Raw genomic sequence first — 20,179 nt, 5'->3', positions numbered from 1 at the left:
GAGTCTAAAAAGCTGCTGTAAGCTCACAGTACAAGAAGACAAGATGACAGTGGTGTGCAACCCTGATTAAGAGATGATCCCCACAAAACATCCAGACTTACAAGCTCACAGCTGTTTAAAGAGTTCATCCACAGAGAGATAAAAGAGGAGAAGTGACAGAAATCCACTGTATCAGGCCTCTTTAGTCACCACTAGCTGATGTGTTCCTGCTTCACAGATTGTGCATGAGTCAATACAAATAGAAGTTAAGTGGCAATTAAGCCTGATTTATTCTACTGAAGGCTTTGGGGTTTTTGTTACCTGTACTTCAGAACAACTTCTTTTCAGTGCATTTATACACTTAAAGCATGTTTGTTCTTGCCTGAAATGAAGGTCTTGGAGACGGTTTACTTGTGATACAGCCAAGTGTCAACTTTAAATCAACCCAAATCCATTAATTTGACACCTGTAACAATTGATGAAAATAATCCTACCTACACATGTGGACAAAATTGTTTGTACTCCTCTGTTAAAGAAAGAAAAACCTATAATGGTGACTGAAATGACTTGAAACTGACAAACGGAATGAAGAAAAACTACTGAAAATGAATAAAAATCAGACATTACCTTTGAATTGTGGTTCAACGTAATAATTTAAAAAAAACAAGCTAATGAAACTGGCCTGGACGAAAATGGTGTTACCCCTAGAAAAGATGTAAAATAATGTGACCATAGGGACATGTTAAACTAAGGTGAGTCCTGTAATTATCAACACAGGTGTCCTCAAACTTGTAATCCGTCAGTCTGACTATTTAAAGGGTGAAAAGTAGTCACTGTGCTGTTTGGTATCATGGTCTGTACCACACTGAACATGGACCACAGAGAGCTAAGGAGACAGTTGTCCCAGGAGATTAGAAAGAAAATGATAGACAAGCATGTTAAAAGTAAAGGCTGTAAGACCATCCCCAAGCAGCTTGATGTTCCTGTGACTACAGTTGGCCATATTACTCAGAAGTTAAAGGTCTACAGGACTGTAGCCAACCTCCCTGGACATGGCCGCTAGAGGAAAATTACACTACAGCCTGCTTCAGGGGACTCTGGAGGGGAAAAATCCTCCACCTCTAAATATTGCTCTGAAGCAGCAGTGCTGCAGGACTCAGTGCCACTTTCTGGCAAGGGGACGTCACTGTCTCTTCCACTTCATCTAGAAAACCCTGTCCTTTTCCCCTTCCTCCTCTCAGTACCAATCTGTATTGCAACTTTGTGCCTTTTTCAAAAGTCTGGTGTGGGCAGAGTTAGCTTTGAGCTGGGGGTTTACTCACACTTTTAAGTTATTGCGCCATCATTTTGGCTTTGAAACGATTTTAAGTTGTGAAAATAAGATCTTGTTTTAATATTCATGATCTCCATCTAAACTACAAACATAAGCATCCAAAAGTAGAGAATATAAACAGGCAGGCATGTTTGTCCTCCAGAATTATAAAGTGAATACCCTTGTGGTCTGCTGAACTTACAGTGCTTAACAAATTTATAAGCCCACCACCCAAAGTAAGGTTTATGCCACAGCTGCCCTAAATTACCAATTACATTGGTAATTACCAAAAGTCATTTTTTACGTTTCTGCAATGGTTAATACACCAATATGTAGAAGCTTTTAAACCCAAATGATATTTTTAATGCTAATTAATGCTAAAATATAATTATTATTGTTATCCATGAATTTTCAAATTTACTGATTTACTGAAAAACTGGCAAAGCACATTAATATTTCTTAATCAAAATGTCAAATTATAGTTATTTACTTGCATTCCTGAACAGAAAAATGAGTTTTAGTGGTTGAATGTTATGCTTGATTCATTTCTGACTTCTCAGAGAAGCCCAGTGAGCTGGCTCAAATTTGGATATAAAAAGGTGAATTCAGTTTGAAATCCCTCATTCCTGTTCAAAATGGTAAAACGTGGAGAGCTCACTGAAAATGAAAGAGTCCGTATTAAAGCACTTCATGATGCTGGATGGTCGCTGAGACAAATATGACAGGTGGTCTAATAAATTTGTTAAGCACTGTACACCAGTATTCCAAACATAAATAAGTCTAGACTTTTTCAGATTCTCTTTTATTCAATGTCAAAGTTTTGCTACAGAAGACAACAAAGCCACCAGGAATCCAGAGTTTCCCAGAGCAAACACAGTCAGGAGCAGAGACTTCACTCTGGAGCTCTGAAACACATTTAAAGCAGGAAAATCAGAAACCAGCAAACATTACTCTGGTACACTTAGCTATGACTGTGAATAATAATAACACAGTTAAAACATGTTTGACTTTATCAGGTGATACATACTCCGTGTGAGCTCTCTGATTGGTCAAAGGAGTTCCACGCTGCTGGTCAAACAGAAGACAGGTTTATTATTCTGCACAATGAGATTATGTTTCTTATACAAACACTAAGAAGTGATGCAATAAAATTCTGAATATAGAATAAATTTGATTAAAGTTTTCATACAATTTTTCCAGTAGCGGTGTTTTTGCACCATGAAGAGGGCCCTGAACGAGACCATCCATGCTACATAGCCAATCAGAACATGCGTTGCCCAGGGCTGAGGGAGGAGCAGTGATGACTGACGCATTCCCATGAACATGGTAATCACTGCAGACACATAGAGGGTTACTCTGATGAAATTTTGGCAGATATCACCGGTTGGTAAGGTGTTTCTAATAAGTCATTTGTACTCAGGTGTTTGGGACATGTGTCTGAATGTGGACCAACCTGCCAGGACTTCTGCTGCTGTCCCAAATCCAAAATGGGCCCAGTTAAAAATGAATCTCCTGAACAAAAACAAAAACATATTAATGTACATTATATGGACAAAAGTATTTGGCCACACCTGTTTATTATTCTATTCAGGTGTTTCAATCCTGTTGCTACAGGTGTATGAAATCAAACACCTAGCCACGCAGTCTCCAATTGCATTCATGATATAAAATGTGTCATTCTGTAGAGATCTGTGATTTCAAGTGTGGTGCTGTGATGGTTACCACCTTTGCAAGAAGATAGTTCTTGAAATTTCATCCCTGGATATTCCACAGTCAACTGTGAGTGATATTATCTGGAAGTGTTTAGGAACAGCAGCAACTCAGCCACGAAGCAGAAGACCATATGAAATAACAGTCGATTCAATGACTGCTGGGGCATATTGTGCAAAAAGTTGCCAACGCTCTGCTAATTCCATAGCTGAAGAGTTATGAACTTCTACTGGCATTAATGTGAACATAAAAACTGTGCAGCAGGAGCTTCAGAAAGGACTTATACTGCGGAGCAGCTGCATGCAAGCCTCACATCACTAAATTTAATGGCAAGCATCGGGTGGAGCGGATGTAAAGCATGCCAACACTGGACTGTAGAGCACTGGAAGAGCAGTGGTTCTCAACCTTGGGGTCGGGACCCCCTTGGGGGTTGTGAGACACCAAGAGGGGGTCACCAGATTACACTGTTGCCATTTTACACCAATTTTACCAAATGTTAACTCTTTTTTAATCACTTTTAAACAACAATTCTGATAATCTGAGCACATTTTTGCCACTTAAAACCCATTTTTGTCATTTTTTAACCCTTTCCACCACTTTTATGTGCCTGTTTTTGCCACTTTAACTGATTTTTGTTTGTTTTTTTGCCACTTTTAACCCATTTATGTTCTTTAAAAATCCAATTTCACCACCTTTTCCACCATTTTTTGCCATTATTAACCAATTTTAGCAGTTTTTCATCCATTTTAGTTATGTATTTAACAAAAGTTATTTCATTTAAAGAAGGCTAAATGAATGGATAAAGATATTTGTTTGTCATTTAAGAGTAGTTATTATTCAGGTAAAATATAAAATATGGTTTTCACAGCTAAACTTTACAATGGACCATGGTTTGCTGAACTCCATGCACCTACAGTTTGGCTGGCCCCCCCCCCACTGAGAGAACCACTGCTGTAGAGTGATAAATCTTGCTTCTTTTTTTGGCACTCAGATGGGTGAGCACCACTATAGAATAAGCTAACCTGACACGCGACATAGATTGTTAATGTCTCCACTGCATGCGAAATGTTTCACAATTGTCTTGGAAACCTCACTTACTAAGAGAAGGGCAGGACTCAGAAAATTCTCAGAAGATGATTGGACAAATGTTCAGTCTGGTAAATTCATTAAGGGCCAATCAGAGCAACAAGACAAAATAAGGTAGTAAACATATGCATCTCCGGTTGTAGCCTGAGCTCTGCATAGTTAACCCACATTGGTGCTTGTTGATGGATCAAACTCATGCTGAGGCCATTCCTGAGAAGTGCAAAAAATTCCTCTATGCCAAGACAAACTTTCAGCTTAGCTCTTTGCACTTGTTTAATTCAAAAAATGTGTCCCAGTTCTGATAAAAATACCACTATACAATAGCTACATCCGAGTTAAATGTTATATCAGAGGCAGCTATTGCCATCCGCTTCCACCACAGCTACACTCCACCCGTAGCTACCACCAAATGTTGATGATTGGTCCGGTCTGTTTTCAGGCCAGGCACAGTCACTTCAGATCGAAGCTTTGCAAGATGGATTGGCCTGATGACTATCATGGAATCTGGTGTGCATGCAACATGGTGAGAATTTATGGATTAGGAACAAGACAATGTAGCTGATCCTCCTGAAGTAATTAATCAAGGAGCTCTGTTTCCTCTTGGTAAAACATTGCATTGTTAAGAAAGCACCTACTAAGATGATGGGGGTACAGTCAGGTCGGCTATTTGTGGATTGGTTTGCAGCTCTTGTATATAGGTGTTTAATTTTTGCATTAAGAATTGAAAATGCTTTTAGCTAACTAATGTTGTGATTAGGAAGCAATCGTCCACATTTAGAGTGAAATATTTTATTAAAACAAAAAAATAACCCTGCATCTGATTTTTAGGTGTGCCAGCTGTAACTTTGGCTGGTGCTGGAACACCCGTGGCTTTGCCATAGGTTTGAAATGGCTCTTTTTACTATGATGAAGGCCAAGAAAAGAAGGAGAACTGAAGAGCCTACAAAAAGGTCTTCAAAATGCTGCTAGAAGCAGTTCTTCATGTGTCACAACTTTTTGCACACTGGTGCCTCATGGCATTCAGCTGGTGCCCTTTAATTCTTCCCCCTGCCTGTTAAATAGCCTGAGTACACCACTGCCTGCAAGTCCCATTTTTAACACACGATTTATGCTGGTCTACTTGTCTAACAACTGAAACAGAAACATATATGTATGAGGGGCTTGGTCTGCTGGGGTCTGTCAGTCTAGTTTCAGCATTGCAAACATGCACATGTGCATGCACACACACTGTCGTACAGCTGCCAGCCTGCAGAGGGAGCCATAGCCATTACTGTTAGTTTATCTATGAATCTTATCATGGGAAAAAAAAGATTTTTTTTCAATGATATTCTAGTTGTCTCAGAAAATCAAGATGAGACCTAAAGACCTCTAGAAACCAACTGTTTAGATCCAAAATGCTAACTCTTTATATTCAGCCTATAATGTAAACATATGAGTGTCATTACCTGTCTGAGTCTGGTGGGGGTCTGACTGCAGCCATTATGGGCTGAATTAGAGATAATGCAAGAACAGTATGGCCAAGGTATGGATGGACACCTGCACCCTGTTCAAACACACAAGTCTCTGTGTCATACTCTCATGAAGATTTCATGATAAAACAAAGTGTGAGGGTGTACAGTGGTATGGGTAAACCTCACCTTGCTCCAACCTCTCCTATAGAAAAATGGGAGGCAAAAGGATGTAATAGTCAGAGCCACAGTGAGCATCATCAGCCCCCGGTGAACCTGTAAACACTCAATGGTAGTGTGATCCAGTCATATTACATTCAGAAGTAGTATGGGAAGTGCTGCCATCTATGGACTGGCAACTCCACCTTTGGAATCATGTTATCAATCAGTGTGATGAAGCAGACACTTCATCTGCTTTTAAAATAAGCTTTCAAAAATTAACTTGGGATCAGTCCTTAGTTATGCTGCTATAGGGTATTTGTTCATGTAAAATCTACCTGGAACCAGACTTTCTGACCAAGAAGAGATCGATTTTGCCAGTCCAGTTTAAAGAAGTTTGCAATGAAGGTACCAACACTTCCTGTTAGCATCCATGCTAGCATCATTAGTGCACCTAAAAAGACAGAGACAGTGCAACAGTCACTTAATCTCTAAAAAAGACTAAGCCAATGAATAACAAGATTTTACCTTAAAAAAGTATTTCTTAATAGTAGGGTATGTGTTGCATTGTTTGCTAACTTTAAGTTGGGCTTTGGCTGTGTGCAAGAAACTATTAGAGCAAATAGTTGGAACTCAGTAACCATAACCCAGAGAACATATTTCATAAAAATTTATAGAAAAACTTTACAATATGGTATTCATATTTTGCATAGGTATTAAGTAATGTGTTTAAGTAACCACTAATTAACCATTAGTTAACCATATTTAAGAAAAAAATTAAGGTACACAAATTGAATAGTTGGCAACCAATGTAAAACCAACTTCTAATTAACCACAAAAAATTAGTACCTATTTAGTAACTATTTAACGTTTACAAATGTAAAACTAACTCCCATTTAACATTAACAAAGATGAACCCAGATCAGGTATTTATTTCGATCACAAGTGGTCCATGTAAACAAAGCTAGTGTGTAAATGTGAAAGCGTAGAACTTTACCAACCATGCATTTTCATTAGGATGGGTGCTCGGGAACCCCTCAGGACTTCAGGGGGTCCAGTGATGAGTTTACTCTGGGTGGAGATTAGCGGCTGGCGGCTGTGTTGAAACAGTTGACCTAGATGGTACATGTTATTAACACAAACAGTGTTTTTTGAGAGAAATTCAAACAAAATCGAAAACTGTTCATGCACACAAACCTTTTTTTTCTTTTTATCTTTTTTATTTCTCCTGCTCTGAAAGACCTGACAGTGCTAAAATTTCATTTTTTCATCAATTATCAAACAACTGCTTTTAATGCTCTGTCCTGTTTGATCTTTTATTAGCTCATAAGAGGCATGCTGGCTGTCAGATTTAGTCTGTATTTGAGTGCATGCTCTTACCATCCTGAGTACCTCCATTAGCTAGAAACAGATAGTAGTCTCTGTCCAGATTGAAGCGAGCTGATTCCTGATTGGCCAGTCGGACCAGTCTACTGAATCTGCACTGAATTGCTCCATCTGCCAGCCGCCATGACACAGAGGACAAACCAGACTGCAAACACACAAAAGGAAGATTAATATATGATTACCCTAGGTTAGCATAAAGTTAAGTAAGAGGAGAAACGTTTAACCTGCAGATAGTGTCTACAACAGACTGGATATGAGAGATGGAGAAGGACTGCAATAAAGACATTTGGTTGAAAGTTAGGATTTTCCTGCACTGGTCCTGATGATGCTCAACAGCCACAGCATAGAATTGCAAAGATTTACAAGCTTACAAGGCTGTGTAAACCCTGCAGTCCTGTTGAGACATAGCGCTAAGTCTAGTGACCAAACACCTAGCCACGCAGTCTCCAGTTGCATTCACACAGTGACGTTGAAGGAGAAGGCCTGGCTCTCAGTCTCCACTCTAATTCATCTCAAAGGTGTTCTGTCAGGTTGAGGTCAGGACTCTGTGCAGGCCAGTCAAGTTCATCCACACCAAACTCTCTCATCCATGTCTTTATGGACCTTGCTTTGTGCACTGGTGCAAGCCAAGCTCCTGAAAAACAAGCCCACACCATAATCCCCCCTCCACCAAACTTTACACTTGGCACAATGCAGTCACACAACCCATTCCATGAAGCTCTCTTCACACTGTTCTTGGGCTAATCTCAAGGCCACATAAAGTTTGGAGGTCTGTAGCCATTGACTGCAGAAAGTTGGCGACCTCTGCTTACTATGTGCCTCAGCATTCGCTGAACCTGCTCCGTCATTTTACGTGGCCTACCACTTCGTGGCTGAGTTGCTGTCGTTCCCAATCGCTTCCACTTTGTTATAATACCACTGACAGCTGACTGTGGAATATTTAGGAGTGAGGAAATTTCACCACTGGACTTGTTGCACAGGTGGCATCCTATCACAGTACCACGCTGGAATTCACTGAGCTCCTGAGAGCGACCCATTCTTTCACAAATGTTTGTAGAAACAGTCTGCATGCCTAGGTGCTTGATTTCATACACCTGTGGCCATGGAAGTGATTGGAACAACTGATTTCAATTATTTGGATGGGTGAGTGAATACTTTTGGCAATACAGTGTAAAAGGAATTTAGGTCACTGAAGGTAGTAGACATTTAGCACCGTAAACACTATGGCAGTCCGTGCAAGTGCAGGTTTTTGGCACTGACAAAAATCAATAGCAGGTACAAGGCAAGGCTGAAGGTGGAGGATGATCCACTGTAATGCAATCCTGCATCAAATGCATGGATGCAAACTCATAGATCACACTAGATTAGAGTGCAGAGGCTCCCTCTCCCACTCTTTGGAACCCCCTGATATACTGTACATTATTAATCAACATCAATCAAAATCAATGTGATGAGTTAGCCTTAGAGCTGCTTGCTGGATAATCTGTATCAGTACAGCATACTATTTTATATTACTACGTATACTATTTCATATGCTATTTATCTAACAGATACCTTCTCACTGACGGTGGTGTATTGGTTAATGGTCTAATTTGTTACCTTTGACTCATCTTCAGGCTCAGTTCGTCCACAGAGAGTTGCAGCACTCACCGATACTCTGTCCCCCTCTTTGACACACATGTACGCATCATCATTGCCCTTCACACAAACAGAAAAAACCCCACAAAAATAAATATGATATGAGCTTTTCTCCTCTGGTTAATGATGGTGCATGTTTCGGGGGTTTATAGCACAAAGTCAGGAAGAATACTCTGCAGAGATCACTGAAAGAAGCAGACATTTTCAGATTGTACAAAGATGGTTAGTTTGCATGGATCATATAGTATTTTGTAGGACTGATTTACCATCCATGTGTCCCGGGACAGTGCAAAGGCGATGTACCCCTCTGCTGGTCCACTCAGCTCAAACATTACAGACTGCAGAGAAAGTAATCCAGAGCTCACTCATTAGCTAGTGACAATTGTGCATCTTTTAAAACCATTTCATACTGTCTTATTCTATTTACAGTAGTGTAATTTTCTTAAAGCATGTTTATTATTTAAGTCAACCTGTAGAGGTCACTGTTGGACTGTAGTCAGTGCATGTGCACCTTGTTCTACAGTGGAAGCACTGTTGTATGCAGGTAAGATGACTGAGTATGCCTTAATGCTAGCTGCTAGGATGTTTATATGAAGACAAACCAACATAAAACAATTTAAATACGTCCTAAATCAATCCTTTTGTAGCTCCAAAAGTGTTCCGGTATAAGAAATAATGTGAATCCTTTTGTGTGTTTGCAGGTGAATGAAGCTGGTGATGGTCAAACCTTTGCCCCCTCTGCAGTCATGGACAAGAAGAAGCAGAAAGAATCTTCCTCTGGATTACAGCCTGGAGGATCCAACAGGCAGGATTTTGATTCGCCACATCCCTTTGAGGTAAACTGAAGATGCAAGTTAGTGTAACACCCATTCTGCATCAAAGTTATAGGTTAGCTGCATGCTCAGACACCGTTAGCTAAAACTAGACTTACAGGCCCGGGCAGGATAGAGGGAATGGTTGTGTGAAATGAAGGAGGTGTGGTCACCGGTTTTGGAGTAAAGCCATTCCCATGGATGATTGGTCCTGGCACCTTCACCCAGAATGCTTTAAAGCTTTGAACAACAGTCACACTGGGAAATAAAACCAAAGGAACACACACTGTCACAGCTGAGAATACTGCAGTGCTGAGAGAAAGTACTTCCTTCCCTCCTTACTTCTATTTGGGTTTTTTTGTGTGCATTTTTGTTACATTTAAATGTTTCAAAATGTAAAATAAATTTTGATATTAGACAATGATAACCTGAGTAAAAACTAAATGAAGATTTAAAATGATTATTTCACTGATTTGGGGGGAATTTGTGAGGAAGTAATTACCCCTTGAACCTAATAACTGGTTGTGCCATTTTGCAACTGCAAGCAAACTTTTGTAATAACTGGCAATGAATTTTTCACATCACTGTGGAGGAAATTTGTCTCACTCTTCTTTGCAGAATAGTTTCAATTCAGACACATTGGAGGATTTTCCAGCATGAACAGCCTGTATTGGTCTGGCCACTCCAAAATGCAGCCATTCAGAGGTGGACTTGCTTTTGGATTATTATCCTGCTGTATAACCTAAGAGTGCTTAAGCTTTAGGTCAAAAACTGATGGCTGGACATTCCCCTTCAAGATTTTCTGGTAGAGAGCAGAATTAATGGTTCCTTCAATTACAGCAGGTGGTCCAGGTCCTGAAGTCGCAAAGCAGCCCCACACCATCACACTGCCACCACCATGTTTGACTGTTGGCCTGATTTTCTTTTGATAAAATGCTGTGTTATTTTTAATCCAAACACCCTCCAAAAAGTTCAACTTTTGTCTTGTCAGTACACAAAACATTTCCCTAAAAGTCTTGGGTATAATCAATGAGTACTGAAATCTGGTACCAGCACTTCTGAACTGAATTACAGCTCAGATACTGATATTTCATTTCAGTACCCCACAATCCCAGATGAAAGGCATGAAATATGTCATGGAATTTGTTTGATTTGTTTTCACTCATTTAATCTCAGTTAACATGAACGTCTATAAATTGTTTGGCATCTGGATTAACATGTCTGCTCTGCCTGCATTGTCCTACATAATATTCAACTGACTGACACATTACGCTAATATCTGTCACTGACTCAAGGCTATGAATTTTGCTTGAGTATTTCCATAATGGAATTAAAACAGTTTCCTTTTCTTCTCCCATGTTCTACTGACACCTTTACAGATATTTCTTCAAGTCATCTACAATACCCAGACAGCTTTTATTCTCCCAACAACTTTAAACACACTTTTTTCTGTCAAGAGTATCAACTCAGGCACCGTTTAGGCACTGGAACCATCTAAAAATTATTGATTTTGAACCAGCATCAGAAAAAACTCTGACCTTAACTGAATCAAGTGAGGCCTGCAGGTTTTTAGATGTTCTGGGTTCTCCTGGGACCTCCTGGATGAGTCATTGTTGCACTCTTGGAGTCATTTTGGTTGGCCGATCACTCCTGGGAAGGTTCACCACTATTTAAAGTTTTCCCCATTTGTGGATAATGGCTCTCACCATGTTTGACTGGAGTCCCAAAGTCTCAGAATTGGCTTTGTAATCTTTTACAGACTGACAGATGTCAATTCTTGAATTTCTTTAATGTGATTTGATGTGTTGCTTTTTGAGATCTTTTAGCCTACTTCACTTTGTCTGACAGGTTTTATTTAAATGATTTCTTGATTCAGCAGGTCTGTCAGTAATCAGGCCTGTGTGTTGCTAGAGAAATTGATCTCAAAACTGCATTTTTACTCAGGTTATCTTTGTCTAATATTATAACTTGTTTGATGATTTGAAACATTTGAGTTTGACATATATGCAAAACATAGAAATGAGGAAGAGAGTAAATACTTTTTCACAGGGCTGTATATTAATCCAACTTTAAGAAAAATTCAGTTCAAGGGAATTTCATTTGGAGGTTTTGTAAGAATAACTAGAATAATACGTTTTTTTCCTTGTTTGTTTAGCAGAGGAGGATTGAAATTAATACCACAGATGCACCAGTTCGTCTCTATTGCTCAGACACTGCCATGTCATATTTCAGCACTTTCAGGTAGTGGGTTCATTTTGGCTTCACTTTTGTACAACAGGAAGAGGTGGAGAGGTCAACACATTAGCCATGTTGATAGCCACTTTTACTTTTAGTCTCAGGAGAGCCAAAACTCACAAAAATTGAACCTGGTCTACGGGATAAGAGGGAGCAGTCCAGATGACAATGACCTCCTTCTTTTGGTCTGCACTGGTATGGCTCACTGCTGAACGCTGAGCAAAAAACACAGACCAATACACACATATCAGAGGAGTGTATTAACTCCCTTTAGTGTATTTATTTCATATATAAGAAGAGACAAAACTGTCTATATCTGCGTTCACGTCTACCTTGACTTTATTACAGGTGAGCAGCTGAGTCCTCTTTGGATCTGTCAGGGTGAAGGTCCCCACCACAGACGCTGAGCCCTGAACAGCTGTATTTCTTGCCTGAAGCAGGAAGCCCTCAAAGTACGAGCTTCCAGAGAGGATGACTAGAAGAAGATGTCACAGAAAAATTAAAACCAATCATGTTAATAAATTTCTCTATTTAAAGCACTTTTGCAAAAAAAAAAAAAAGTCCATCATCATGCTCCCTGAATTCTGTCATTTTAGCTTCTCCACATTTATTGCAATCAAGGCTTTTCATTGATATTCCTGGATTACACTGCTGCTTTTTGTTGACTGCTGAGTCAGCGTGTTACCTTGGATCTGGTCTCCTGGTCTGTATGTCATGGCGTTGACTGTGAGGTGGTAGGGGCTGGGAGTGGTCTGACCAAGGACCCTATGGTGGGGCTCCATGCTGCTGCAGGATTTGGTGACCTTGCCGTTTGCATAGCAGTCTGCTGGCACCCAGTAATGAACCAGGACAGCAATGAAGAGAAGACTACGGAAGCCTGCAGGAGACATTTGGAGCTACAGTACATCCACAAACCAAATCTGAAATAAAGGAGAGGCCAGACTTTTATCAAGAGAACATTAAGAAATAATAGCTCTCTGTGTTTTACTTTCAATGCAGAAGTATGACCCAATTCCAAAAAAGCTGGGGCGCTTTGTAAGATATGAATAAAATCGGAATGAAAAGAATTGCAAATCTCATAAACCCATATCTTATTCACAATAGAACATTAATAACATAAGATCTTGATGGGGAAACATTTCAACCATTTCATGAAAAAATATCAGCTCATATTGAGTTGATGGAGGCAACAAATCTCAAAAAGTAGGGACAGGGCAACATGGTAAAAATGAAAAACAGCTGAGCTTTTTCCAACTTATTAGGTTAATCTGCAAAAGGAGCATTTTAGAGAGGCAGAGTCTCTCAGAAGTAAAGATGGGCTGAGGTTCACTAATCTGTGAAAAACTGAAATGTAAAATTGTTGAATATCCCACCATCTGCAGCGGGAATCATCATCAAAAGATTCAGAGAATCTGGAGAAATCTCTGTGAATATGGGACAAGGCCAACGCTCAGTACTGATAATCTGATTATCTGGTTTACTGTTGTACTGATTTTTTTTTAAATAAGGATTGTTAATCCAGATGTGCTAATCTTTAATAATCTTCTCTGTATCAGGCTCTAAGGAGACTACATATAGTATACAAGGTGAAACATCCAGCCTGATTCAAAGCAGTGATCTCAAACAGGCTATGGAGCAGTAACTCCGTAGTGGTTGGGATTTTTATCATGCTTGTTTTGTTATCAGTTTGTGGAAAAAACATGGCTGAGAGAAAAGTACATCAATCTGATACTATTCATAACAGTGGATGTAAAATGAATATCTTCCCTTGGTTAAAAACGGAGACAAAAAACTTAAAGAAATTAGGATTTACTCACCTTCTGCTGCTGCATGAGCAAAACCATTCTCAGCTGTGAGGAATAATTTCCAAGTGTGACGGTATAAATATAAATATGAGTTATCAGTCTTTACTTCCTCTGTTTGTGGGCGTGCATTTCAAAGTGCAGCATCAGTTTATTATTACAGCAGTTTTACAACAAGACTGATTATCTGAAACTATTTGATATGACTCCACATTTGAGGACAGCATTGATTCTCAGAATACTTTATATCTTTAGATTAATAAATTCAGAAGCATGTTTAAAAACTCCTGTGGTAGAATGAGTGTACACACTACTTAAAATAAATAAGTAGACAATGTTAAAGATCAATGCCAGACTTTTATAATGGTTGTTTCCTTGATCAACACGTGTGCTGCATTTGCAGAATTCCACTTTGATAAACAAGATAACATCCTGTTTTCATCAATTGTGGAGCCAAATCCGGTCCATGGTGCAGTCATACAGGCCCTCAAGATCTTATCATATTTTTCTTATCGTTCAGGAGACCCTCAACACTGGCTCTCCTTCAAACAACTTTGGAATAAATGCACTTCGGCTACAGGGAAAGCAAAATCTGAATATCATTTGCACTATATTGCCAAAAGTATTCACTCATCTATCCAAATAATTGAAATTTAGGTGTTCCAATCACTTCCATGGCCACAGGTGTATAAAATCAAGCACCTAGGCATGCAGACTGTTTCTACAAACATTTGTGAAAGAATGGGTCGCTCTCAGGAGCTCAGTGAATTCCAGCGTGGTACTGTGATAGGATGCCACCTGTGCAAAAAGTCCAGTGGTGACATTTCCTCGCTCCTAAATATTTCACAGTCAGCTGTCAGTGGTATTATAATAAAGTGGAAGCCACTGGGAACGACAGCAACTCAGCCACGAAGTGGTAGGCCACGTAAAATGACGGAGCGGGGTAAGCGAATGCTGAGGCACATAGTAAGCAGAGGTCGCCAACTTTCTGCAGTCAATGGCTACAGACCTCCAAACTTTATGTGGCCTTCAGATTAGGAATTAGGGATTATTAGGGATTAGGAACAGAAAGCTTCATGGAATGGGTTTCCATGGCTGAGCAGCCGCCTCCAAGCCATACATCACCAAACACAATGCAAAGCGTCAGATGGTGTAAAGCACGCCGCCACTGGACTTTAGAGCAGTGGAGACGCGTTCTCTGGAGTGACAAATCATGCTTCTCCATCTGGCAATCTGATGGACGAGTCTGGGTTTGGTGGTTGCCAGGAGAACGGTACTTGTCTGACTGCATTGTGCCAAGTGTAAAGTTAGGTGGAGGGGAGATTATGGTGTGGGGTTGTTTTTCAGCAGCTGGGCTTGGCCCCTTAGTTCCAGTGAAAGGAACTCTGAATGCTTCAGCATACCAAGAGATTTTGGACAATTCCATGCTCCCAACTTTGTGGGAACAGTTTGGGGATGGCCCCTTCATGTTCCAACATGACTGTGCACCAGTGCACAAAGCAAGGTCCTTAGAGACATGGAGCAGGGTCAATGAATGCTGAGGCGTATAGTGAGCAGAGGTCGCCAACTTTCTGCAGTCAATGGCTGCAGACCTCCAAACTTCATGTGGCCTTGAGATTAGCCCAAGAACAGTGTGAAGAGAGCTTCATGGAATGGGTTGTCTGACTGCATTGTGCCAAGTGTAAAGTTTGGTGGAGGGGGGATTATGGTGTGGGCTTTTTTTTTTCAGGAGCTTGGCTTGCACCAGTGCACAAAGCAAGGTCCATAAAGACATGGATGAGAGAGTTTGGTGTGGATGAAGTTGACTGGCCTGCACAAATTCCTGACCTCAACCCGACAGAACACCTTTGGGATGAATTAGAGTGGAGACTTAGAGCCAGGCCTTCTCGTCCAACATCAGTGTGTGACCTCACAAATGCGCTTCTGGAAGAATGGTGAAAAATTCCCATAAACACACCCCTAAACCTTGTGGAAAGCCTTCCCAGAAGAGTTGAAGCTGTTATAGCTGCAAAGGGTGGGCCGATGTCATAAACCCTGCAATTAAACCCTATGGATTAAGAATGGGATGTCACTTAAGTTCATATGTGAGTCAAGGCAGGTGAGCGAATACTTTTGGCAATATAGTGTATCAACAGCTGTTTGGGATGTGATGTAATAATAATAATAATAACTTTATTTGTATAGCACTTTTAAAAACATGGGTTTACAAAGTGCTTTAACATACGCAGAAGCAAACAGAAGAACAAAGTAACAAACCTGAACAAAAGACAAGAAGACAGAAACGTGAACATGCAAACATCAGCAGAATCTGAACACTTAAAGAATCTAACCAAAAATATAGTCGAGATAATAATTCAACATCATCAAAACACACCAAAACCTAGACGTCATGTGATGCCATGCAAACTAAGATATCACAGACATCAATCAGAGTGCAGACATCAAACCATACTACACTGTGGAATCATTCCCTACTTGTTACTCTGTTGAAAACAGAGGTGGAAAAAGGACAAGAGTGTAGTACTCAAGTCAAAGTATTGTCACTCTAATAAAAATAACACATTTTTAAAGATTACAGTTTTATATTTATGAGGAATCAAACTGAGAATTTCAGGGTTCACAAAGTCAGAAATATACGAGAACAAACTTGAAATTCTTAAGTTGACAAAAGCTTAAATTCTTACACCAAAAACTAAAAAAGTGCCGAGTTTTAAAACCTAAAATTAACAACAAAGTAAAACAAACAAACAAACAAACAAACAAACAAACAAAAACAAGAAAGCTGAAAACAGTGGTTGGACTGAAATTCTACACTTTGGTTTGAGTACATTTAAATCTTTACAAGTAAAAGAAACCCTATTTTTTCTTGTAATTAACAACATTTTATTTTATTTATTTATTTATTTTTTATTTGTGCAAAACTATTACAAGAAAGTAGTGACACAAATTAGTGAACAAGATACACAAAACATCAAAACAAGACAATGACATGCTGCAGTAGTACGTGGGTGAGGATATAGTGTTCAGAGACATTTGATCAGGAGTTTGTGTGTGTGTGTGTGTGTGTGTGTGTGTGTGTGGGTGTGTGTGAAGGGGGGTGCTGAATACAAAAACATGTACTTCTAAAAGAAAGTCTGAAACTGTATTTGTAGGGAGCCAAAATGATATAAACACAACAACATACAGAAAATGAAGGAGTATCCAAAATGAGTCAATGAGACAGAAAATAATAATAAATAATAATACTAACTAAAAAAAACTAATAATAGCCAACTAAATAATGATAATAATAGTGACTTATGATAATGATTGGAATAAATACATAAAATTAACAACATTTTAGACATAAGAATTTACTGTTTTGTTTCCTTAAAAAATAACAGCTCCTCTTTATTATACACCGTCATAATAACAGATATTCTATACACAGATATTTGATATTTTGTCAAGAACACATGTATGTATGCCTATTATTTTGGCCAAGGAAAAAAGGTTGGGAACCACTGCTTTAATGTGTCAGAAAATAAAATCAACACTACAAGAGAGTATTAGCATTTACAAAAGTGGAAATTTAACTTGGAACTCATAAGAATTATAAAAACTTGGGGAAAATGTTGCATTTAATACTATTGGTGTTGAGTTAACCTTAATGGTTTTGGTGTTTGTATTTTACCATGTATTTGATGTTATCCATATAAATAAATTTGCTATCTCGCTTTCTAGCTGAAAGTAATTTGCTTGAATAAAACAACACAATTTCCCATGATACTTAGAATTCAGTTTCAAGGGCCTTAACTAAACTAAGTGCGTATCGTAAAGATTTGATTTAAAGGCTGATGTGATGATGAAAGATGATGTGAATGAGAAAATTCTGCAATCATCAAATGGCTATAATAATGCTACAATACAAATACCAAAGACTTGGAATCTGATAGGACCAAATAGATCATTCCTTCAATCGTTGTAAAATTTAGGCCCTACAAATTTTGACTTTACCTATATGTGAATGAATGAGATAATCCAGGCTATATATGTGAGGCTGCTGTGCTGCTCTCTGCCTCCAGCTGCACTGCAGAGTAAGGTTATGTAACCCTCTCTCCTCTCTCTCCTCTCTCTCTCTCTGTCTATGTTGGCAACGGTAAAGATTAGAAATTGTGCAACAGAAATTATGCAACTGAAGGGTGCTAACATAAATGTTCTTTAGACATATATTCTGAAATACACAGGATTACACGTTTCTGGTGATATCTCTCACTTGCAGAGTATGCTGTCTGATGCTTTTTAAACACTTAAGAAAAACAGGACCCTAGGAAGGCTGCTTTTACTATAGTAAAACCTCATGAAAAAGAAAATCAGAATGTGTTTGTTGATATTTTCTTCATCTCAAAGATAGGGTTTATGATTTTTCACTCTATACTTTCTTGAACAATTTCATATTGTGAACTTATGCTGATAATTTAATCTTTCAAATGCAAGGTAATCAAACTATGTTTTGATGCCTTGGATTCAAACATTATCTATATAATATAATATAATATAATATAATATAATATAATATAATATAATACAATATAATATAATACAATATAATATAATATAATATAATATAATATAATATAATATAATATAAAATAATATAATATAATATAATACAATATAATGTAATATAATATAATATAATATAATATAAAATAATATAATATAATATAATATAATATAATATAATATAATATAATATAATATAATATAATATAATATAATATAATATAATATAATATAATATAAAATAATATAATATAATACAATATAATATAATATAATATAATATAATATAATATAATATAATATAATATAAAATAATATAATATAATACAATATAATGTAATATAATATAATATAATTTGAACAGTGTCTATCAGAAAATATGATTGCAATCAAGGTCCATTAATGTGAGCACAGGACATACATGGGAAAGCCAAGTCATCTGCTCACCCTGCTTATAAATGAACACAGGATTACAGGGCTGTTTACCTGAGGGCATGAAACATTTTTCCTCACTAAGTGTGGCTTAAAAATCGATTTCAAATATCAACTGAATGTAAACAAAATCTGTAATAAAAAATGCAGAAATGAATACTTTACAAGATTATCTACTACCATATTTTCTGTTCACAAGCTAAAAGAAATACAAACACATCGACAAATTTGTCAGAACACTTCTGTTAAAGAAAAAAACCCCACAATGATCACTGAAATAATCTGAAACTAAAAAGTAATAATAAATAAAAATTGAGTTAAAATTAAGTAATGAAAATCAGACATTGCTTTTGAATTACGGTTCAACAGAATCATTTTTAAAACAAACTGATGAAACTGGCCTGGACGAAAATTGATGGTACCCCTAGAAAAGATGTAAAATAATGTGCCCTTAAGGACATGTTAAACTAAAGTGTGCCCTGTAATTAGCTTCACAGGTGTCTCCAAACTTGTAATCAGCCAGTCTGCTTATTTAAAGGTAAAAAAGTAGTCACTGTGCTGTTTGGTATCATGGTGTGTACCACACTGAACATGGAGCACAGAAAGTTCAGGAGACAGTTGTCCCAGGTGATTAGAAAGAAAATGATATGGCATGTTAAATGTAAAGTCTATAAGACCATCTCCAAGCAGCTTGATGTTCCTGTGCCTCCAGCTGCACATATACAAAGTCTCCACAAATGTATGAGTACTGCATCAGGTTATTTGACTACAGGATGAAACAGAGCCCTTTGATTGGCTGCAATAAACTGACTTTGTCATCTACCTCTGAACTCACCGATCCTGGTCTCCCCTACTCCAGTCATTACGGTAGTGTGCTGAGCCCGCCCCCCTCAGCTCGTGCAGGAGAGCTCGAGCTGTCGTAGTGTCCGTTACAAACTGTCCTCCTGCTGCTGTGACTGAAGACACAACTGACAGGTGAGAAGAGATGATACACGTACACACTGTTCTTTCATTATTTAATATTATCAGATATTGATACGAATTTTACCACAGCTCAAGGCTGGCAAAAGGAAGACGAACTACTAGCTACTTTAGCTAGATGTCATAAGTTAAGCTAACGATAACGGTTTAACGTTAACTTGAGTGATGACGAAGGATTAAAATTTAACCAAGTAAAATAAAATAATATGAAGACATATATGACAATGACCACAGAGCATTACTTCCTCCAGTAAGTTGACGGCACCGCCCACTGCAGGAACGAGTGAATGCAGCCGCTAAGAACAAGAAGTTAAATGTGTTTATTTGTTGAAAAAAGCGCCTATTGTCCAATATGTGCATGCCGAACACATAAGGTGTTACTGTCCTGCAATTTTAGGCGTGTCATTGTGCTTTAGCATGAGTAATATTGTGCTTGTAACCGATACAACACTAAATCCCCACATTTTTAAATGGCACTTGGAGTGCAGCCATAAACGGGACGTGATCTCGGCATGTTTCTGTCCCCCCGGTTGACGGTGGTCATTATATCTGCGTTTGTCACTGTGTTAGAGTCTCTGTGCCTGAGAGCTGAACAGTGTTGAGGAGTTTTATAAATAGAGATGTGACATTAAAGGTTGGATTCCTGACCTTCTG

General features: G+C 38.4%; 2 protein-coding genes across 3 annotated transcripts in view; one reads left to right on the top strand and one right to left on the bottom strand.

Moving 5' to 3' along the window:
- Positions 1–2,103: 2,103 nt before the first annotated feature.
- LOC121520245 (putative ferric-chelate reductase 1) lies at positions 2,104–19,407 on the bottom strand. Its single transcript, XM_041803620.1, has 17 exons — positions 19,380–19,407; positions 12,451–12,642; positions 12,098–12,240; positions 11,886–11,980; positions 9,650–9,788; positions 9,446–9,559; positions 8,985–9,056; positions 8,680–8,778; positions 7,075–7,225; positions 6,696–6,809; positions 6,033–6,148; positions 5,725–5,811; positions 5,533–5,630; positions 2,745–2,803; positions 2,481–2,624; positions 2,319–2,359; positions 2,104–2,196 (listed from the first exon to the last, which is right to left on the bottom strand). The coding sequence occupies exons 1-17, from the start codon at positions 19,405–19,407 to the stop codon at positions 2,104–2,106; spliced, it is 1,785 nt and encodes a 594-aa protein (XP_041659554.1).
- Positions 19,407–20,179, top strand: part of agla (amylo-alpha-1, 6-glucosidase, 4-alpha-glucanotransferase a) — a 56,906-nt gene continuing 56,133 nt past the window's right edge. For both annotated transcript variants that reach the window (XM_041803196.1, XM_041803195.1), the window contains exon 1: positions 19,407–19,519. The gene's annotated coding sequence lies outside the window, so the exon portion shown is untranslated. The remainder of the gene's footprint in view (positions 19,520–20,179) is intronic.

Source organism: Cheilinus undulatus, linkage group 13 (genome assembly GCF_018320785.1).
Source record: "Cheilinus undulatus linkage group 13, ASM1832078v1, whole genome shotgun sequence".
Lineage (NCBI taxonomy): Eukaryota > Metazoa > Chordata > Actinopteri > Labriformes > Labridae > Cheilinus > Cheilinus undulatus.
This window is presented reverse-complemented; position numbering and strand designations above follow the sequence as displayed.